Genomic DNA, 23,057 nt, shown 5'->3' with positions numbered 1-23,057 from the left:
ACGCAAGTAGGTACGTTGCTTGGGATAAAATATGGTAATGTCTTTGATGATTTCTTAAGCTCGACCCTATCTCACCTTTTCGAGAACTTTTAGAAATCGCAGCGCCGTTGAGAAGCAAATTGTTCTGGGGATGGTTGATAATTTATTTGATTTTGTTTTCTTTGAACTAAACGGCAGATTTAACTTTTCAAGTCGAAATAGGGCTTAGCAAATGTTTGAGTAGTTTCTTTACGCCTTGGAGTAGATTACGTCAAAAAGAAATTTGTAATGGCTTTCCTGATTTCTAGACACAGAACAGGGTCGAACGTCGGTAATTCATTTAGGCGTGACGCTTGTGAATCTTTCTAGTGTTTTAGTCTTGATTAGGGTGATACTGAATCCCGCATCTTCGTCCCCAGGGTTTGTTCTCTATGTCAAAACCGCTAGCGCTTACTTGTCAAAAAGGGAAAAGCTTCTAGGGACGAGATTGTGAATCCTGGGGAGTTGATATACACAGGCGTAACTGAAATTTCTTTTGTTGAAGACTGATTTCCATTCCTTTTTTCACAAGAAAGATTTTCTTATGATCATGGACAGCATGTCTTGGCCAGAACGTATAAAAAAGTGTTTGAGGTTGATGTGAAATGTCAACCCTCTCCCCAGGGTTTGTTGTCCATGCCAGAGCTGCTAGCGCTTACTTGACGAACAAGATTTCGCCGCCCGCCTCTTATGTTAAAAAGGCAAAAAACCTTGGGGACAAGGTTGTGTGAAATGTATGAAGTACAAATAATGATGAATATTTTTTGTCATCTTCTATTTTTATAATGGCCGCTTTATAGGAAAAAACAATTGTTAAAAAATTATAACCTAATTATAACCGTCTTATGGCACTAGCAAAATGGTGCTTCTCCTCCGACAGTTAAAGGAAAACCAGCTTCGAGCATATACTGTTTTGATTCTATGCAGTTCTTAAATAAAGTTTCATTTCGCCATTATAATATTTATGTAAACAAGATTAAAAAGGATATTGCACTTGTGTACAAAACTATTGCGCATATGTAGTTTCTCTCTATGTAAAACACGACAAAATTTCATTGCGGTTTAAAATGTAATGTCGGGTAAGTTTTATGTTGAATCCATGTAAAGGCTACCTAATTACGGATGTTGAAGAATGTGCCAGTTTAACTTCATCCAGTGTGAATTTTTATGATTACAGTGGAATTCCTCTGAAGCAGGCACAGTCTAAAGCGGACACCGTCTAAAACAGACAGTAGACAAAGTGGTACTTGCAACTTTTTAAAAAAGCTCTCCACAGAGCGGAAAGTTATAAAACGGACACTCAATAACATGGGAAATTGTTTTTTGCCTTATAAAACTTCTCACCACAAACGCTCCCTATAAAATTAGTTTGTGCAAACTTTATATGCGCTATAGCTTTGTACACAAGTGCAATGCAGGACTGTTCTTTCTTTGACTGATGCATAAGAAGCAACATATTGCTAGTGCTATAAGACGCCAATTAACAGCAGCGCACGACTAAATGTTTATTCCTTTATACTAATAAATTTTAGGAAGAGAATGTTATGTTTTTTTATTTTTTAGCCTCTAAGGTTACAGTATTATGATACTTACACGTTTAAGAATAACAAAACTGCAAATCTCTTTTTTAGAAAAAAAGGTACAATACATAGTAAATATTCGAAATTCAACCATCCCGGATCCCTAAAATGAACTTCCCCGCCTCATGGGTTATGTAATTTTTTTAAAAAAAAATATAACTTTTTATTCTAAACGATTTAAGCGTATATGATACCAATATTATTTTTGAAACAAGAATATCGGGCTTCCCATTCTTAGTGTCGGCCCTGCATTTTGGACGAAGGGTTAAGGTCCTGAATTTACCTACATAAAGAACTACTAAAAACTGAAAGAAGAGAATGTGAGTGAAGTAAAATGTGGTGGTGGTGTGGTGTAGTTATTTTTAAGCCAAAACCACACTAGTATTTCCTGAGGGATAGCTATGGCCTGTCGATTGTGTTAAGGAAGAGCCGCAATGGAAGTTCTAGAGTGTTCAAATCCACATTTGAGCCACAGCAATCCCTGACAACTAAGCCTACCGAATCCCTTGTAAGGTTTTCCTTATTTTTCTTTGTTTTGGGTTCTTATAACTTTTTTTGTATTTTTTTATCTTAGATTTTTTAAAATAACAATAAGCATCTCTTTATAATAAACTTTACCAATAAGAAGGGCCACAAATAAAAAATATAAGAATTTTTGATTGGTTCTTTCAGAATTTGGACTAAGTACTAAGAAGATTCACTAATTATGCATGATGTCATGAGTATGCTTTGCAAGGGGGTTAATTTAACATTTTTGACAAGTCATATAGAGTTAAAAATGTTTTCTGATTATTCACTTTGACGTGTTTTGAACATTTTACACAAATTTTAATATTTAGTTACCACAATTCTCAATGCATACTAATGACATCATAATTTTGTATAATTAGTGCAACTTCTAAGGCAAATATCTCAGGAGGGGATAAAGATTTTTAGAACTAATTTTTTGCGGGAGGTGACCTTTAATCTTTATATATAAACTATTTTTTTTACATTCTTTCACAATTTAACTTTGATTTATTACGTAGCTTTTATTATTCACAAAATGTTCTCTTGCCACAAGCCTGATGTTAATAATTTTAAATAAATTTAAGATGCTTGTCTAAAATTCCATATTTCAGGATGTTACTATTTTATGTGTGCTATTAGATTGTCATGTACGTTACAGGAACGCTAGTCACTATGCAGGCAATTCACGAAGTCCTGAATGTAGCTAATATCTTTTATGTATGCAATTTATGGTAGAAAGTTTACCTATTAAATTTTTTTGTAATGAGGCCTTCCTTCGTTGCTGTAAATACTATGGTTAAGGGTCTCATGCTATGGTATATCACCATTTTGAACCAATGTAGCTGTCATGAGTGTGTTCTAGTTTTCTTCTTTGGAATGCACAGTCAATATTTGTTACAATATATAATAAATTTAACTTAGCATAAACAATATTTTCCATGCATTATGAATGTTTAACTACTAAAACCACAAACAAGCCAAAACCATCCTAAAAAAATTGTTTTAGAAAAAGAAAAAAGAAGCCAGATTGTAGGATTTTGTTGGCTGCCATATTTCCATACTAAACAACAGGGAATTCCACGAAGAAAAAAACACGCGTGCTACACATCGCACGCGTAAATCTATTTTAGAAAATTTGTTTTTGAAAATATTTTTTTTCCTGGTTTATTTCATTCTTATCAGTCCCGTGAGTTTCTTTAAGTGGTGTAAAAGTGCTAAATATATTAACAAAACACCTTGGTTCGTTGTAGGAAGTAATTTATAATAGGTAAATAACAAAGAATTAAATTTAAACAGTGGACGAAGAGACGCTGACACATGCCACACGTTGCACTTACTGCAATGGTCTGCCATTTTGTTTGTAGTGCTATTTATCCCCGACCTTGTTCCCAGGGTTATATTTTCTCGGTAGGTTATTTATTATCTATAAAAATGGTAAAAATGGGAGTCATTTTTTATTTATTGAGGTTTCAAGTTTTGTTTGTTAGATTTTGGGAGACAACTTGTTTGGAATACTTTAAAGTTGTTCTTTAGATTGTTATGTTATGTTCTTTTATACAGTTAAGAATTTTAAAATAAAATGTTCAACATTTAATTTCACACAGGCAGAAAAAAACACATTTAATTTAAACACTTAACGTTTTTAAAAAAATTTAATTTAACCACAAGTGGTTATAAACTGTTTTTAATGATTCAGTTGAAGCTATCGATATAAAACGATTGAGTTTCGGAATACAGTTTTTAATAGTTAAATGCTTCAAGCATAGCCTTAGGCGGCGATATTAACTACGCTGTAGAAAATCAACTTTTATAATTCCTTCGTTAATTTCTTTTATTTTACGCGAGTAAAGAGTGTAATTAGCGCGTGCAATGAATCGCACGCCTGAATAGCTGTTGCACGTGTGTGGGCGCGTGCGCGTGCGATCGCACGCGTCTCCTGGAATTCCCTGAAACAAGGTGGATGTAACGTGGGTCTAATAAACATCCCAGTATTTATTTAATTTTTAGAGATTTTTAGGTGCTACAAACTGGTTAAAATGCTCACATTCCGTACATCCAGCGCACATATTAAAAATCCAGCAAACACATTTTGTGCAATGAACAGGCTAGCTCACTTTGCTCGCTGGTTCAATCTTTTTTTTGAAAAGTATATTACAAAGAAATATTTCAGCAAGACTCATTCTGGATGAAAACATGACCAAGGCTGGAGAATATAAAAATTCTAGATACAGGCCTCGTCAGGAATGGTGTGCGATCGCACGCGCACACGCCCACACACGCCATTTTTGAATGTTCCTGTGCGATCTTCGCACGCCAAAAAAGACACTAAATGCCTCAGGTGTGCACTAATCACATACCAAAATAAATAATATTCTGTTCAATGAAGGCGTAGGAGAATAATATACAGTGCAGATTGTGAGTAAAGCGACACATCTTTGAGAGTACGGGTACAAATAAATGCGATTAAAATAATTCAGAGTGAGAGTACAATGCGAGTGCGAGTAAAATAAGTAAGAGTAATCTTTTTATTAACGCAAGTACGCAATAAATAAACTACTCCCAAGTAAATTAATTTTATAATATTGCCATAGAAACAGGACGTCACAAAGCTTGTTTTCTTTTTGTTTTGGGGGGATGTTTTAAGATTGAAGCAACAATAATAACTTGAGGGAACTTTTTTATAAAAAAACAGTTTTTTTTTATAAAAAAACAGTTTAATTATATCTTTTTTTTGAAAAATCTAAAAATAAAATAATATTTACATCTAAAAAATTATTTACAAAAAAGTTATTAACTAAAAAGTTTTATGACGGTAACATGCACGTTTTATAATTTATCTTCGTTCTGTTGCTACGTCGTATAAATTTTTTATTTAAAAATAATGAATAATGAAGGCATAGCACATTTTAGTTTCGTCGCAACAAATTACCTGCTTTTCAAAACATGGCAAAATTAGTGTTGCTGTATGTGAGTTCTATGAACACTTGAGAAAAAAAATAAAACAAAAATGAGCACACGGCATTGGAAATTATGCTGTGCGAAGCTCGCACGCCAGCATTTTTCTTTCTGACGAGGCCTGAGATATGTCTTATGTTCGAGTCTGTGAATTATCAGCCATCAGCTCAACTTTCGTGTAGGTCACTGAAGTCGAAACCAAATGATTTGGAAACATTCTTATACAATTTGATACAATTGTCAAAATAGCATTTGTGAACCGATGTAAAGGTGTTCTGATTATTCATCATCATCATCATTCTCGGCTTAACGTCCGTTTTCCATGCTAGCATGGGTTGGACGGGGTATATTAATGACCCTTTTCCAATCTGATCTAGACTGTGTTAGATCTAAACTCAACTTCCTCTGTATCAAGTCTGTCCTTATAACCTCCTGCCAAGTCTTTCTCGGTCTGCCTCTGGGCTATGTTGACAAGACTCTGCTAGTCAACAAAGGAAGTAACTCTCTGAACTTTTTCCACGCAGAACCTATCCTGCAAGTAACACTTCTTTCAACACCCCCTTCACTGCCCAACATATCACCTAAGTGAAAGAAGTTCTCAACTATCTCTAACGATTTATTTAAACAAATTTTAAAACAATGGTTAACCAATTAAAACCAATTAAACTTGTTAAATGTAAATTATTATTTCATAAAAGCTACTGTATTCCGTTATTAAATGAAAATAAAACTAGGAGAAACTTCCCTACAAGTCTAATATATATCGCCGTATTTCATGTAATAATTTCAAGATTGTGATGCTACGAAACATGTCACCATATTTAATTCTAAATTGATAAAACGACCCAACGTCCCCATGGAGCATAACAGTTGCCGTACTTTCTTCTAAAATAAAAAGAAAACGTCACTACCAATCATAAATTCGGCATTCTTCCTTTTAAAACAACAAGAAAACATCCATACAAAGCTTAAATATTGCTGTATTTTATACAATGAAAATTAATGTAAATATAATATATTTCCTTCTTAAATGAAGAGAAAACAAACGATGCTTAAAAATCGCTATATATAAATCATTTATAAAAAATTAAGAGCCTGTCTAATCAAAGCTTAAGTTTTGCCGTAACTCACGCATTTTACGTTACTTGGAAGAAAATGCACGCAATGTTGTGTTTAACAGTTCCTTTTTCAATAATACAATGTTGTTTACCAATAGCAATACCAATAGCCTTCTGTGAGAACACTTAACTTTGTGTTTACCTGGATCCTGGATCTTGTTGGTCAGGTAATAAATTGTGTTCGGAACACTGTGCTGCAAGTTTTTATTCAGTTTTTGCTGTTCTTTGTGTCCTACCAGAATTTTTAAATAAAGGAAATACCCTACAGTATGAGAGTACTGTAGTACAGATTATACATGCTTTTTATAAGAATGTCAAAATTCTGGCCAGGCTGGTCATATTCTTATTTCTCTATTTTTCTAAACAAACCTAATTTATACAATTTTAAAGTGAAATTCCAGCCTAATATTCTTAAAAAAACCATTTAGTGAAAAGCTGCTATTTTGCAGGCTTTATCATATTCCTTACAAGGTTATATAGTTAGCTGGTGATGTTATGTTTTAAATGTTCAGAAAGCTAAGGAGTTTTGCTGGGTTCAAGTTGGGTTGGTTTATTTTAAGTGGTTTTGGCTCTTTTTATAAGAAATGTTGCATCACTCCCTGGCCATAAGCGTGCACTTAAACTTTGCTCATCATGCATGAAAAATTGTGCATGTAAAAGCGAATCTTACAATTTTAATGGTTAAATCAGATTTTTGTTTATTTGTGATCGTAATATTTTCTAAGTTACTATTACTAACAAACATGGCAGCATGAACTTGGCGAACAAATGAAGTCTTTGTGTAAAAAATGTCTGTTACAAGTATATCCTGAAAATATATTTGGGGAATATATTAATACTCACTTGGCTAACGAAAAACTGTGATTTATTAAGAAGTTAGTGTAACAACCTAGTAATGGAACATGGTTTTGTGGCCTGCTTTCCGAAAATAAAGACAGGATTTGTGTTCAGAATTGTCTTCAAAATTTTGTGGTAAAAAATTTTAGTTGTCTTCTTAAAAACATGAATTAAAATTAAAATTTGAGTTTAACCATGAAACTTAAATGTATAATTCTGAAAAAAATTAGAGTTATTATAAACCAAACAATTAAAATGGATTAAAAAGAGTCATGCATCCTAATGGTTATGGAGTTTGCTTCACAATTGTCAAATGTGATTCATTCCAGTCTTTACCAGAGCTACTGAAACATTTGATAATTTTTAAGGGAAACAATATTGTTATTATCATATTCTGCAGTATGGTTGTTCATGATTTTAATGTTTATGTTGTTTTGACAGGAAATTATGAAATTGCTAAAGCATTGCATTACGCATGCTCTTCCCTTCCTTTTGTCAATACTTCCTACACCTCTGCAATGCGTTTTGTTCAGACAGTTATAATTTGACAGTAATTATAAGTTTTGTTATTATAGAAATTTTATTTTTACTACTTAAACAGAGTGAAGTTTTGGTTCACATCTTCTCTCAAATAAGATTAATTTATACACTGGTGTTGTATAATAATTCTTTGTGACGTTTCTTGCATTTATTTGCTGATTTATTTTAAAAAAGGACGTGCTGCTTTTAAGTAAGCCATTACTATACAAGAGAATTACGATAAGATTTTCTTTTAATTAGGTTGTCGTGGTAAATACATCATTGTTTTGTAGCTTAATTAATCTCATGTATAGTCATGTCCACGTTGAAAGAATAACATTGTTGTTATCTAAAGTAAATGTTTTCATTCCTGATGATAATCTAATTTTGTTCTTGACGGGAAAAAAGAAAACTGTAGTTGATCATACTCTTTTGTGTTTAGAAAAAAATATAGTAAAGGGAATATAGAGGGAACAGGGTCGTGATGCTTGGGCACTTTTTCATCATTGTTTTGTTTACTGGTAAGTATTATTATTTTTTTATTATTTTAGTAGAATTTAAGTTCTTGTAATTCTATTCATTTCATAATATGTTCAATTTTTGTTTTAACTTGTAGGTACGATTTTAACTGCCGAACATGTCAAGGTAACTTGTGAATTTTTTTTGTTATATTAAATAGAGATGTTAACTTACTGGTAGAATTTTCTTTTATTATTTTGATCTTAGCTTTGCTACAACTATACTATTTATGTTTCTCAAGGCCAGGATTTTTTGGATCAAAACTTGAATTTGAATTTAAACTAGAAGGATTAGACATAAAATTGTTTATAAAAGTAACATTACGGAGGGTTTACTAGATTGTTCTTGTTTCAGTATCTGAAACATCTATATGTTTTTCTCATTTACATAGAAATCCGAAAAAGACATTTTTGGTGGAGGAGAGTCATTCTTGAAGACTAAAGTTCATAAGCCGAACGTCCCACATGGTTCAGGCAGCGTACATGAAGTTTCTAAGAAGGTGAACATCACTCACGAAGATGAAGAAAAACTGCGAAAAATTCTCTTGCAAGTCTATAAAAACTTTATCAACAAAAACGAAAAACAAGGTAGAGATATACTTGAGTTTATTTGTTTGTTTATCACGTCATTTTTTTTTACGAATTTCTTTCTGTATTGTATACGTTGCACGCATATATATTCAGGGCCTCCACGCCTCCTCAAAACTCCTCAATTCTCCTTAATTTTGAAGAAACCTCCTCAAAAGTAGACTTTATAACAGCTTTACCCTAAAATCTTCTCTATTTTCTTTTTACAAAACTATATTGTTTGTCGCATGTTTTTATTTTCAAAATACATAGAAATGCTACAGGGGTACAGAAATTATTCGTTCTTTACTCGTGGCGTTACCCTCAATATCTCCCCAGATTGCTTTAGAAAAATATGAAAATCTCCTCAGATCTCTTTAAATTTTTGTTATGAAAATACTGTCCTTCTCGAAAAAGCTAAAATATTGTTTTCAAAAATCCTCAAATCTCCTTAACTTTGATTCTATAGAAAGAGCGGCAACGTTGATATTGTATTCTCGAAACGTAAGGTCACGTGACACTGTCAAGACCTATCATTAATTTCTCCAAAGAGCCAACAATTCCGAGTCAATTTTAGGGAAATTCTATTCTAAAATTTGAAATATGTCGCACTTCTTGGCATATGCATTCGATGTTTGTTTAATAAAGCCTACATATATATATTTATTTATTTATTAGTTATACATTCTGACAAAAAAGAGCGCTATCACGAGAAGTCGTTTGATGATATTGATGTGATGAGAAAAACGGTTTCTACTGCTGCTCCGAAAATCGCTTTTGGAGAATTAAAAGATACAATTAATAAATTACTTTATGAACTGTCACGTGACAACAACAAAGAATATAAGAACGCTGAATCAGAGGAAAGGAAAAAGGTATGATAAAAACTGTGGCTAATAAACTGTGTATACTTATTCTCGCGTGGATTAATTTTTGCCCTTTTTTGCGAATTCGCGAAATTCCGCGAAGTATTTAACGAGAAAACATTCGTGAAAAGTAATAACCGCAATTTTTTCTGCACACCATCATCTGCGAAAATTAATTTTCATTGAAATGCAATATTTTTTTGACCTGCGAAATTAAGAACCCACAAAAATTTGTATTATTGTCCCGTGTACGCATTGTTTACCTCTTTTGTACACCCCTTGTAAATGGTGTTTATTTTTAACACTCGATGTAAGGGCCACAGATGTGGTCGTTAAACAGACTCTAGACACTCACTCGTTGTGTACTTTAACTTATTTTAATATATATAAAAGTATGGACAGTTTGCTTCTATTTATTTATTTTTCTTGCATTTTTTTGTGTAGTATCCAAAGTTCAGTGAAATCCCTGAGGACGACAGACTTTCAAATATCGGCGAAGAAAATTCAGTGGACGTGAATTTGATTGACGAAAATTCAAACAGCAAAGAAAAAGTTAACGCAGGTTTTAAGCAGTTTAAAAATAAATTCTATGAAACGTTTTTTAAAAGAAGTCAAATTGACAAGCAAAGTATTGTGTTTAATGGAAAAAAGAAGAAGAAGAATGACAGAGAGAACTCAAAAAGTGACAGTCTGAACGAACTTTATGAAGAACTAAAGAAAGAAGTACAAGAAGAGAAAAAGGCTATCGCCAGAAAGAATGTTTTTGAAGAACGAAAAGAAATTGAAAAGAAAAAGAAGGATATTATTTCCTCTTTAAGAAAGTTGTTTACTAATGATCATCGCGAAAATAATCAACAGACGAAGGAAGATGAAGATTTTGAACGAATTTACAACAACAACAACAATTATGATATAGATTCCAGGAAAAAATCCGTTGATCAAGAATCAAATGGTGGTGTTAGTACTGGTGAGGGTGGGATGCCTCCTCCGTTTGCGGCTTCTGTTGGGAGTAAGACAGCAAGGGAATTAAGGCGAGAAAAATTACGAAAGTATCTTACTAATTTTATCGGTAGTTTGGATCATCAAGTCCCCGACCAATGGAAAACATCAAATGAGAAAAAAGCGAGGCGATTTGAGGATGAGTTACAGAGCGTCGTCTCGAAGAAAGAGCGCGAAACTTCGGAAGAAAGCTCAAAGGATACCATCACGGTCAAATCAAGCGAAAGCAAACGCAAAGAAAAGAGAGAAAAGCTTCGAAAGTATTTGATCAGTTTTATACGTGATCTCAACGCGCGCGACGACAGCGAAGTAGACAAATCGAAACGCTTCGAAAATGAACTTGAAAACATTGTTGTGAAAGGGAAAGCACAGAAGAAAAAAAAGACTTCTGAAATATCAGAAGCTTTAAAAGGATTCGAATTTAAAAGAGATGTAGATAGCTACACAAGACCATAGAAGCTGTGTATAATTGTGGCTTGTTATTTATTTTCAAAACAATGTGAAGTATATTTATCAACACGAAAAGAAATTAGTTATTTTGTTCAAAATAAAGACAGACATCTTTAAAAATCATGACGGGTGGCACGTTAAAGATCTGTTTTATATTTATCTTATACTGTACATTATTTTTTAAGTTTCTAGTCTCAATTTTATATTCCATTTTATAATTTCGCGGTCTCTTTTTATTCATTAGTGAAAATATTTTTAGAAACTGTTTTTGGTGAGGTTTTGTTACTTTTTTCTTAACCTTTAGAATAATTTTTACTTTGTTGAACTTTTATAGACTATATGTTTTATATATACCGAAGCATTTTTTCAACTTTACTACGATCTTTTATGTGTTTTTTAGATCAGAACAAACAATTTTATGCGTTTTAATATTTTTTGTATTTACTTAGAACGAAAATATATATATTGTTAGAAGTTTATCAAAATAGTCGTTTTTGCTTTTGGCAAGAAATAATTCCATACTGCTCAATATATAAGAGCTGTTTCAAAAAAATGCTGCGAAATACATTCCGAGCTTTCACTCAATGGAACGGTGCAATTCAGAGCTTTTTTGTTTACGAACTTCGTGAGTCGTAAGCAACGAAAGTCAAAAATATGTATGGACAAATTCAGGTTATCTTGACCTTAGAGTCGTTAGCACGAAGCGGTCAACATTGTGGCTTCTTTGTCGATATTAACTAATCAAAAAGTCGAATTGCTCTGGGAACGAGGTTGGACAAGTTGTTTTTTGTAGGCGAATAATTCTCTAAAAGTCGATTTTATCGGGACGTGATAAAAAGAAATTTGACTCTAGACGAATTTAAGGTTAGTCTTTGCGACTTTGTTAAAATTTTATAAAATGTTTTGGCATTTCTCTCAATAAGCAATCCTTGAGTGCGTACAAATTTGACACCGACTTCCATTTTTTAGTGTCATCAACTTTCTGATATTTTCTAAATCAATAACGTAATCTTGAAACTGGGTCACATTCGTCGGCCCAATTTCTTTTCGGTCAGACGAATTTTTAGATGACGAAAAACTGGAGTGGATAACAATTTTTGAACTAAAGGCATTGGAATTTTTTAAAAAAGACAGTGTCAAAAATCTAAAAGTGTTGACGTTTAAAAATTTCCGTATTGTGACAAAAAATGTCATATATGTCACAAAAAAGGTCCTCGAACTTGACAATTCCATTTCCCGAAGCAGCAGCTGACATTGTGGAAAAAATTTATTATCGGCAAGCTTTATTGTTAGATCTGAGTTGCACAAGACGAAACGACAAAAAAAAAGAAATGTAATAGACTTAACAGGGAGCCTACGAAGTAGAATTTTAACATTTAAATTGATATATGACTGTATATAAATTCATTTTTCTTATGATACACGCAATGCAAGACAAAAATGACTGGGACGTTAGGGAATTTGGAAGGTTACGTATATAAATGGGGACTCTTATTTTGAGCGGTGCTCAAATAAAAAACAAAAATGTGGCGCCGTGGCGCCGTAGATTAGTGGTTATAGCTCTCGTACTCTGTGCGGGAGACCGGGGTTCGATTCCTCTTGACGGCGATTCAACATGGGCGAGTGAATGTTACCATAGCCCCGGGTTAACCCAAGCCATGTGAGGGAAATTGGGAAGATTGCACACTGTGTGGGCCGTTGGATGTTGCCGGGAGTTGTCTAGTAGAGCGCGGGCTCTAATTGGGTCTGCGTAGCTCAAAATGAGCATTAAATACTCTAGGACTCTCCATCTACGCCATGGCCCCTCCTGGAAATAATAGACAGGGTATATCCCTCGATATTTGTGAGGCTAGCCATGTAAAATATGCACATCTATCTATCTATCTATCTAACAAATGAAACTGTACGTGGGTTTTATTGTAAACAACAAATATGGACGCTCTATCCCGAGTGTTTCCCCCAAATTATAACTCCAATCGATTAATAATTACAAATTTAGTTTTTAAACGTTTAAACGATGTAAGAAAATTTATTGAACAAAAGGTCTGCCACTGCGCATTTTTCTTCAATGACATGATTATGACCATCTATTAATGAATATATTAAATTCTTTTAAAACTGTCATTTTCGACCACAAATTTCAATCAGCCGATTTAGCAATAATTACAGTTAATTATCTTGCAATAGGTTTCTGTTATTGCTATATGTCGACACGAAGATGAAATGTGCTATGTTTGGAGACTTTTTTAATTTTTTTGTTTGTGGCAATAACATTAAATGGTTTACTCATTGTTAAGTTTTTCATGAGTATTTCATCAATATTTCTGCGTATTTCTTATGTATCAAAAACTCGCTTATCCAAAAATCGGATGAATTGCAAAGAACACTGACATTGCAGAATCGGCTGTAGGTTGCAAGAAGTTCGACTGACATATCCTGCTCTCGGTAAACCGTTAATATTAATTTCATATTTATATTTGGGGTAAACGAGGAAAATAAACAAACATGTTGCTTCCCTTAACCCTAACTCTATACATCAGCTTCATATCGGGATCAGGGTATCAATATATGGCACTGGACATTTATGCAAACTTACCCCCAGAGCTCTTTGAGCTTATTTTATGATAGTCCTTTTATTTATTTATTTATTTATTTGCACAGCAACCTAAGACATTATATATTGGATGCTAAACAGAAAGGAGCGATTTGCCACTATTTGCCATTTAGATCTACACCATCTAGATTTACTCAGCCGTAAATGGAACTCATCACCATGCTTAGATCGAACACTTTACCAGACAGTAAACAATCTCTTTTGCTAGTCCCAACCGCGCCAAAATTACCGTGATTACTGATGAGTTATAGCCGTTTAGAATCCATCCAATGTCTAAGTAAAACAGTGTCAAGGAACTTCAAACATAAAAGCGGGGGAGTGTAAAAATTGTACTTTTAGCATAAAAACGGAAAATTAAAATGTACGGCGTTGTAACAATTTAATCATCTGTTTTAATTATTCTTCTCATCGTCGACACGTGAGATTTGTCTCAATAATAATTGAATCTCTCAACCTTTACCTTTTGCAGCCTGTCTCTTAATACTCCAGCTCTGTGGAAAAAGAAAGGCTTCAGGGGAGGCCGAAGAAAGAAAACTGGTAAACATGAAAACATGTTTTGATTCTTCTTTAAGATGCAAAACTCATTAATCAAATAAGTTATGCATAACAACATGACTCGTGGAAATGTTACACAATGTGTACAGTGACATGTCCACCCCTTACCAACTTTTGTTATTAATGGAAAGCATTCATACTGATAAGATCAGTAGTTAGGTGTTCCTTATATAGAATTACAGCGGATGACATGTGTTAACATTAGTAATAAAGTAATCCTCATATAGAGTGACTGTGGACAACACATGATAAGGTGTAGTATGCTATTTTGATTTCAAAATAGTTTATTAAGTTAGCCACGATAAAAAATGAATTTATGTTGACGTCATGAAGTAATTTCACACATTCGTAGAAATGTGTGATTTGGTATGGGCTGCGGTCTGTCATGGTGGTAACGAAAAGTTAAAAGGGGCGCGAATAGTATCAAAATCAAAACCACCAGAAATAACGCGCTATATTGACCAAAAGTTTTTGTTTATGTATTGTTTTTTGCGTGTAGCGGCTTTTTTGTTGCTTCCTTAATATCGTGTAGCTTTATACAGCATACTCAAAATAATGAAACCAGTAGATATAAATTTTATTGGAATTTCGAGAAATCTCGCATCAAATGAGGGTGTTCATTGTCTTGAAATGATTGTTTTATTTACTGTATGTTGACAATGTTATAATGTTCGAAATTGACTCGCGTTGTGTGCTCTCCAGCCATATTTCAGTTATCGAAAAATAGTCATAACTTTTAATATGATTCAATTTGTCATCATCTCTTTCTCCAAGTTTGTGGTCTAATATTTTATACCGAATTTTATCATTGTATATCTTATATTTTAATAAATACATTTTAATTATTTATCAACATAGTGTTGTGTCAATGTTTAAACCGCTTCAGTTCTTTTTACATGAGACATTAGAAATTCGATTGACAATATTTTATGATAAAACTTGGACATCCATGTGTATGTGTACAAATTAAAACAACATTTTACGACGTTTCGGGTGTCATACACCCATTTTCAAGTAAAATAAAAATTATACAACTATTATTATTATTCCGAATATTTATACAGGATATAGCCACTTCAGTGTTTGAAACACTGTTATCAATGTGGGTGCTGTGTTCGAAACGTATACATTAAGTATACACTGGTAATACCTACCCAATTTCCCTCACATGGCATGGGTTGAGTCCTAGCTGTGGTAAAGGCACTTGCTAAACATGCCTGCACTGTGGACCGAGCCACGGATCTTGCAATTGCGAAGCGAACTCCATAACCACAAGACTACGCGCAGGTCTGTATAAACAAGAACGTTGCCATAGATACGAGATATATAAACATAATCAATACAATATTTAGGTAAAAAGTATGTGTACAATACGAATGTGTGATCAAACTGGACGGTTTTCTTGTTTACTCTTAAAATAACATTTAAAACTAAATTTAATTGAGCCCAATTATATTTTCTGCTATTATTACCGTTTTTGTTCGATTTAGTGGGATTGGATTCCCCCACTTGCTATCCCACTCTCTCAGTCATTTCCTTCTAATAAAATTATCAACCACTCCCTCTTTCCTCCTTTATAATAATGCATCCCTCCTCCACCTTTTTGTTTGTTTTGAGTCACTTAGTAGTGGCAAATCTTCTTATATTCAACGAATGAGCAATCGCTAATCCTTGTTAGTTAGTTACCAACCTTGATCCCAGGGCTTATTTTTTTCTCTTTTTGTTATAGTGACAACCCGGAAATAAATATTTCTCTCTCGCTGTCCCTTATATCAAAAAAGAGAAAAAAAGCCTGGGATTGAAGTTGGTCGGTTACTTTATGAAATAATACTGTATATAGTAATCAGTATTCTGTTAAGACAAAAATACGAGATTTCTAAAGTAGTTTATCTTCTTCTGAAATCTCCAAAGTAAATTTAATATATTGATTATTGGTTAACTATCTAAATTGTCAAAGCTAATTCCAACTATAGAAAACCCGATTTTATAAAGGCTGACGAAGTGTTTTGTGGATTAAAATTCAAACCAACCATTCTTTTGTTAATTTAACAGAACCAATACAATAGTCTTTGATACAATCACTACACGGTTTCAACTTCACAGATACGACAGCAATCTGGTAAGTTTAATGTCATAAAGTTTGTAGCTAAAACTTGGATTGTGAAATTATTTTCATTTACAATGTGAGAAGCTTTTTTTCTTTAAAATATGCCACCTTACGTTGTGCAAATTGCAAAAAAACTCTTTTAAAGACCCAGAAGCAACATTAATGAGGACAGAAGAAACAAAAGCTGAGAGGAAGAGTGTAATTGTGTAAAAGACGAAATCTAAATTCGTTAAATGTGCTTCTTACTGTTTTAACAGCTCGAACATTTAGGCGAAGCGAAAAACATACAAGTTTCCTTGAAAACAAAGATTCTTCTTTATGCTTGAACATTTTTTACAACAGAATTTATGGTAGATTGGATTCAGCCTTTTTTTTCTTTTAACAATAAATAAACAATAAATTAAAAAATATAAGAGCTTGTAGTTTTTTTTTACACAAAACTGCTACTATTCTAATAATTATTTGCCGCGCTTTTAGTTTATATTCAATAACTTGTGAAAAAATCACTCGATTTTATTGTGCCAATCAAATTTCCCACTTGATTAGACGGGGGCAGGATCTGGTTCAGGTTCCGTCTAAATATAAAGCGTTATGGCTTTTTAAAGACTCTTCAGAACTTAATAAGAACAATTTTATCCAAAAAAAAAGCATCTCCAGCCTGATTTTGATACAGAAATAACGTGTGTCAAGCGGAATGAACAAATACGAGTTAAAGCTAATATTAGCCTTAGTATATACGGCTTTGTGTTCAGCCATTCTCATCAGAAGACAAATAGTATAGCCGTCTTAACCTAGTTCGCATGGGTTCTTGTCTTTTACCATCAAGTAAGCAATGGCGGCTTTGATACCAACCTGTATAAAGAATACATAATTGAGACTAAAATTAATTTACCTAATCAAGAAGATGTATCTTTAAGAAGCGTGTGGGACGTACTGCTCGCACTCTTTAATTGTTGTTTGGGAGTGTCGTGTGGGAACACATTTAAGAATATCAACGTTGTAAAACATATTCTTTCTGTAGTTTCACTCTGAACATTGTGGGCAGTTCTAAAAATATAGTTAAAAATAAAATAGATTTTTAAAAACAAAATGGCAGCCGTGTTTATGACGTAGCGTAACGTTGCGTCTCAAAAAAACGTAAATAGTTACGAAGCTTTTTGTACAACATTTGATTACATAGCAAGCTCGACCCAGTCTGTTTTACCTGAAACGGGTTGTTAGAAAGCGCAGTACCGTTAAACAACAAATAGACCTGGGGACATGGTTGGATTATATAAATGATAAATGTAAAAATTACATTCAAGTCACAACCGCAGCAAAGTGTAAAGAGAATTTTTGTAAACAAAAGAGAATGAGAAAACAACGCGCTGCAATGTAATTAACTTATTGTGACTCATAAAGCTTAGTTCACACTATGCAATATAATTTTTTGCGGAACGGGGTACATTCTAAAAATATTTTAATGACTTGAATTCCATAATCTTGTTTGAAATGCCGACGATTATATATTTTTCAACTTCTTTCACTACTTCAGTTTTCTGGTTTGGTACCAACGAAAGGTTTGTTTTAAATTTTTTTCAGGAATTAATTTTATCGGAGATACACAATTACTAAGATAAAAGATCTACTTCATTATTTCCATATTTTCTTTAGCCTTCTTCACACAGAGGTAGATAGTAAATTATACCTATATTGACTAAGTTTTCTGATTTGTTGATAATGTACCTTTTAAATTTTCTGATGTATCTTTTATACCATTGTGGATATATAATGGGTGCAGTGATTGGTTTGAGGATTTTAATTTAGAATTTTCTTTTTCTCCCAACCATGGTGTATGAAATTTTACGCTTTGTTTTGAATTCCTATCTTTCACTAACTACAAAAGCTGTGCCGTATTTCACATTCCCGATTCAAATTTTATTATCTCAATTTCCGCTTTTAAACTAGCAGAATATTATAAGGAGCTGTGTGACAGTATTTTTTTGACCGTCTGAAACCACAGGCTTACTACAAGGGCCGATCAATTACAAGGATTACGCTACTTATTTCCGTTTGTAAACCTAGCAAGACCTTCCCGACCAACGCAAAAACTGAAATGTTTACAAATATTGATAAAAAAAACATAACTGAACATGGTTTCATATTTTTTCCAATGATGCCCGCCTCAACTGCCGGCAGGACAACTGACTTGCAACACGTGGGGAAACTGGTCTTGAACACGCGGGACAACTGGCGTGGAATGGTTGGGACAATTGGTGTGTAATGCGTGGGACATCTGGCGTGAAATGCGTAGGACAAGTGGTTTACTCACAAGGCCGGTTTGTTCATATGGTCTGATATTAATCACGTTACAAGTAACAAATATCAATATATATTTTAATATATTAAAATATTAAAAGCCTGGAGTCTGTATGTTGTTCTCTATTCACAGAACGACGTAGTTTGGCTAAAAACTGTTCCCTCCCATCATAAATAATTTTTATGTTTTTATTAAACTAATTATAACATAATCAATTTTATTTATATTTTGTGAGAGCGTCTTTTAGTGTTTATTTAAATTTCCACCTGACAAGTATTTGGTTTAACAATCAATTTATTCGTCGATCTGATAGGCTGACAAAGCTTGGGATGATAAGTTACACGTTATCTATCCGGCCAAACTATAGCCCAGAAACCTAAAAGTAGATATTTACGAGATACGTGGTCACACAGATGAACATAAAATTCATGCACGACTTAATTTTGTACGATATGGTTTTTTTAACTTGTCACTCAAGGAAAAACAAATTCAATATAAAATAATTTCCTATTTTTGGGGATATTATTTGTGTAACAATTTTATTTGCAACGTTCGTGTGAACGTGCAACTGTTACATGAAATAAAAAATTAGCAGCAACGCCCTGGTAATTATGGTGCGAATATTAGGTTACACTAAAGTGTGATGTTGTTATTAGTTCCATTTCATATAGTTTAATGTATAGCAAATTACGTATGTTTTTACGTCATCCAATATGTAATTTTCTCTTTTCTATGTTAGATATCCCAAGCATCATCGTCAAGGGTTGGTTTCATGATAAAGGGTTGCTTTAAAAACATGTTTAAATTATTTTTGGCTCTGTCATTGATCGCTTTCATAAGCGGTAAGTCTTCCTTGTTTTTCTTTGCCAAACTGGCTACGTATCTCTGGTTATTACATGTTACCATTATTTTTACAGTGTGTGAGGCCAAGCCTTTGGATGTTCACAAGCTTGAACGCGTGTTAGATGATTTAATCGCAGAATTTGAAGTCGATTCACAAGTTGGCTATGACACACGACAAATTAATAAAAATATAAAACGTTTAAAAGAGGTAGGTTTTGTTGATTTTAGTGAACCCCGGGTTAACTCGGTTTTATTAATTGATTGAATGAATTTATTAAAGGCATATGACCGGGTATATCAAGATACAGTTAAAGTACACTTTGCTTTGTCACGTGACCAAAAAAATAAGAGGGCGGAATAAGCCGGAAAATATCACGCATCGTTAGTTGGTTTTGCAGACCCATCCACTCTCCTTCCGCGAGAGTCTTCCCATAAAATAATTACATATATTTTGTTTACAACTATATTGTCATGTAAATTTTATCGTATTCCGGCTGCACATACTATCTAGTCTGATTACTTCGAAGGTTATATAGTGCTAATAAATCAAGTTATTTTCGATGAATGCAATGAATTAGAAAATAATTTGCGCCTATATCTTTTTAGCTTGCTGTGTCAAACAGTGAAACAGAAAAACGTGCTGAAGAAGGTCGACTTTCGAACACTCTCCATCAAAGAGCCGCACAGAAAGTTGTTTACAATGGCAAAAGAAGCGATAGGAAAAATACCGATATCTTTCATAACGCAATGAACGAAAAAACGGTCGAGCAAACTAACAGCGATTCTCGTGACTTTGGCTACATGAAGAAATCGCCGAACGCAATTAGAAAGAGAAAGAAAGATTTAATTGAGGTGATTAAAGAACTTTTAAAGAGGAGCAAACATAGAGAGGGGAGAGAATCAAACACTAAAAATCAAAACAAAAGTGAAATTGATGATATAATAAACCCGATATATTTTATTCAAAAGAAAAATATTAAAAATACAGTTTCGAAAAGATTCTCAGATGATTCGGAAAAAATGAAAAAAGAGAAAATAACGAACACTTTACTGAAATTAATTTCTACAGCGCGAAGTGTATCTAAACAACAAGACGAGGAAAAACATGGAGAAAGTGATTTTGAAGAAGAACTACAGAATTTCTTGTCATCGCGAAATTTCCCTTGAATCTAACATATTTTGGGTTTTAGTTGCAAACGGCAAAATTAGATGGACAAGGCCTTACACATACAGCTCTCAAGTGTTTCTACGTTTAAACAATCCATCTTCTCCAAAATGTCAATGCTTTCATAGAATGATGAGATTGAAACTTTGGTTCCAGTATGCAGCTTTAAAACACTGATATTTCAGGGCCTTTTTTATCGCAAATAGTACAGTGTATTCATAAAAGGTTGTATCGTTTTGTTTGTTAATCACAACCTTACTAATTTAAATGTTAGAATTTTTCGCAAGCAGAATTTTTCGCAAATTTCGCGAAATTAGATTATATCGTGAATTTTTTTCTGTTTACCACACCCTATTAGATTCACATAATCATAACTTGTCAATGTTTACAGCAGACTTAGAACTAAAAGGAAATAAAAAGACAAATCCTTTAGCTGGCTGACAAGGGACAACTTTTAAAGCCGGGATCTGTACGGGGCTGAAAGTGTCAAGGCGGACTACTTCTTCCGCAGCAGGACATGCGCAACAAACTTCTTGTTTTTTGAGCATTTAAGAAAATCAAAGTGGCGTCGGCGTCATACGATCCTTCCTATGTCGGTATGATTCCTAATAATAATATAAATTTAGCTGCAAACCAACAACAACAAAAATGATGCAATCATTTTATTTTTAAGTGATCTGATTGACTATCGCTTAAAAGTTGAATTAACAAAAATCTCTGAGCCAGCGGCGTTTTTTGTCTATTTCGCATGCACAAGCAAATCGCCCGGGCGATTTAATTGCAGCGGCGCAAAACGCTGCTCTATGGAAATTCACCTTTAGTGTTGGTAGAATACACACTCGTCCAGTATATTTAAGGTAATTATTGGATGAAATATCGCGAAAGCAAAGCGTGTCCCTTGTGAAATAAGATGTGAGAAAAGATATAAGATTTCCTGGGCCTAACCTCGTCCCCAGTGCTCTTCTACGCCTCTATATTGTGACGCAAGCCTCCCCCGCCAGAATATCATAGGCGTAATATTGCTTTGGAGACGAGGCCAGTAGAACGTATCAGTAGGTGGAGCGCCGGTGGACAAAAAGCTGAGGGGGGTTGTCTTAGGCCAGCATGTCGAAATCTGGAAAATCCAGCGAGTCAAATGATTTAAGCATGAAGTTTGTGCAATTTTAAGAATTTCATTGCTTACTTTTCATATGATAATTGTTAAATAAATTGAATTTAATTCGCTCTAGCGTGCCTTCACCAAAATCTCTTTGACTGTAAATGTTAGAATAAAATTATAGTTTATGGGAAAGGGGAAATGTTCGGCCTCATCCTTCTTAGGGACTGCACGGGTGTTTCGTTTTTTCTTATTCTTCAAAACAGAAAATATCCCTGGGAACGAGGGACTGGGGCCTGGTCATTCGTTTTACGGCTTGGCTTTATTTCTGATAAGTAAATAAAACAATAACACAAAATGGCGGCACATTCCCAGCCTCCAGCGGGAACATTTTACAACGTGATTGATTTGGTGGGCTGATTTTTAACTAGTGTTATCTAGCTAGCTAACAGGAAAGCAAAAATTGAACCGTTTTTAAGCGCTTTCTATCTGTAATTACGGAATTAAAAAGTCTGGAAGGTTATGGAAAAAGCTTGACGAGAGAAGAAAAGTTAGGAAATGTCACGGAAACAATTTTTTGTAGCTAACTAGCTAGCTATAGCTAGGTATATGCTAGCTAAACATATAATTTAGTTCTCCACCCAGCAGGGCAGGAAAGTCAGGAAAAGATTTTACAGGAAAAAGGATGTACCATGCTTCATGTGTTTTTCTAACTAATTATTTCTTGTTCTTCTTAATCTAAAGGAAGGTAGCTATATGGCTAACAGCTATAGCTAGCTACATACATTACAAATATTTTTTTTTCTCTGTTCTGGTTGGTCCGTCTCACCACTCTCTGCCACTGCCATCCAATAAACTTAATACTCTGATCTTGTATGCAATACGGAGCATTTTCCCAAAGACAGAGACTTTATTTGGAGATGTCTTAAATATGGGCAATATTTAGTGTTTCATTTAGGCTTGTTTCCCTCTGTGTTACTGGGATTTGGGGGACCATAATTTAAACTCAAGGTGCCACTGTTAAGTTAACATCAAATCGACAAACAAAAAAACAGATTTTTTTCATATATTATTATATCTCATAGCGAAAGGAAAATAAATATTTATATGAACATGGTTTTATGAACAACAAAGAGATACATACCTATAAACGAAAGATCTAACTATACCATGTATAGCTAGATGATCTAATGCACCATGTAAAACAAAAGCAACTTAACACGTGTATTTTGTAGCTTGAGCACTAAATCTTAACTTGTAAGCGCTTATTTAATTTTAAGACTTAGTAAATCAGGGCACTCATTCAAGTAAATACAGTCGTTGCAGACCTTCATTCTCATTGTTTAAAATAATAGATAATGCTAAAAACAAAAGTATTTTAAGAATCAATAATATCCTACATATCCAATGGGAAAAGCCTGATCACAGTCAAATTACTCAC

The 23,057-nt window shown here is 33.6% G+C and overlaps 2 protein-coding genes across 3 annotated transcripts; both read left to right on the top strand.

The window, feature by feature from the left end:
* Positions 1 to 1,941: 1,941 nt before the first annotated feature.
* On the top strand, positions 1,942 to 11,422 carry LOC130657674 (myb-like protein X). The gene is made up of 6 exons (XM_057460682.1): positions 1,942 to 2,106; positions 7,980 to 8,058; positions 8,154 to 8,182; positions 8,448 to 8,643; positions 9,301 to 9,497; positions 9,933 to 11,422. Exons 2-6 carry the CDS (start codon positions 8,022 to 8,024, stop codon positions 10,941 to 10,943), a joined length of 1,470 nt encoding a protein of 489 aa, XP_057316665.1. The 5' UTR covers positions 1,942 to 2,106; positions 7,980 to 8,021; the 3' UTR covers positions 10,944 to 11,422.
* An 885-nt stretch (positions 11,423 to 12,307) lies between these two features.
* On the top strand, positions 12,308 to 20,835 carry LOC130657679 (uncharacterized). 2 transcript variants are annotated; one of them, XM_057460689.1, is made up of 4 exons: positions 12,316 to 13,382; positions 19,252 to 19,354; positions 19,430 to 19,563; positions 19,962 to 20,835. In XM_057460689.1, the coding sequence occupies exons 2-4, from the start codon at positions 19,285 to 19,287 to the stop codon at positions 20,520 to 20,522; spliced, it is 765 nt and encodes a 254-aa protein (XP_057316672.1). In that variant the 5' UTR covers positions 12,316 to 13,382; positions 19,252 to 19,284; the 3' UTR covers positions 20,523 to 20,835. The 2 variants fall into 2 exon arrangements, with proteins under 2 accessions (XP_057316671.1, XP_057316672.1); XM_057460688.1 differs by having other exon boundaries at positions 12,308 to 13,382; positions 19,252 to 19,563.
* The last annotated feature ends 2,222 nt before the right edge of the window (positions 20,836 to 23,057 follow it).

This window comes from Hydractinia symbiolongicarpus, chromosome 9, assembly GCF_029227915.1.
Source record: "Hydractinia symbiolongicarpus strain clone_291-10 chromosome 9, HSymV2.1, whole genome shotgun sequence".
Lineage (NCBI taxonomy): Eukaryota > Metazoa > Cnidaria > Hydrozoa > Anthoathecata > Hydractiniidae > Hydractinia > Hydractinia symbiolongicarpus.
Note: the sequence above shows the minus strand (reverse complement) of the source record. Positions and strands in the feature narration are given on the sequence as shown.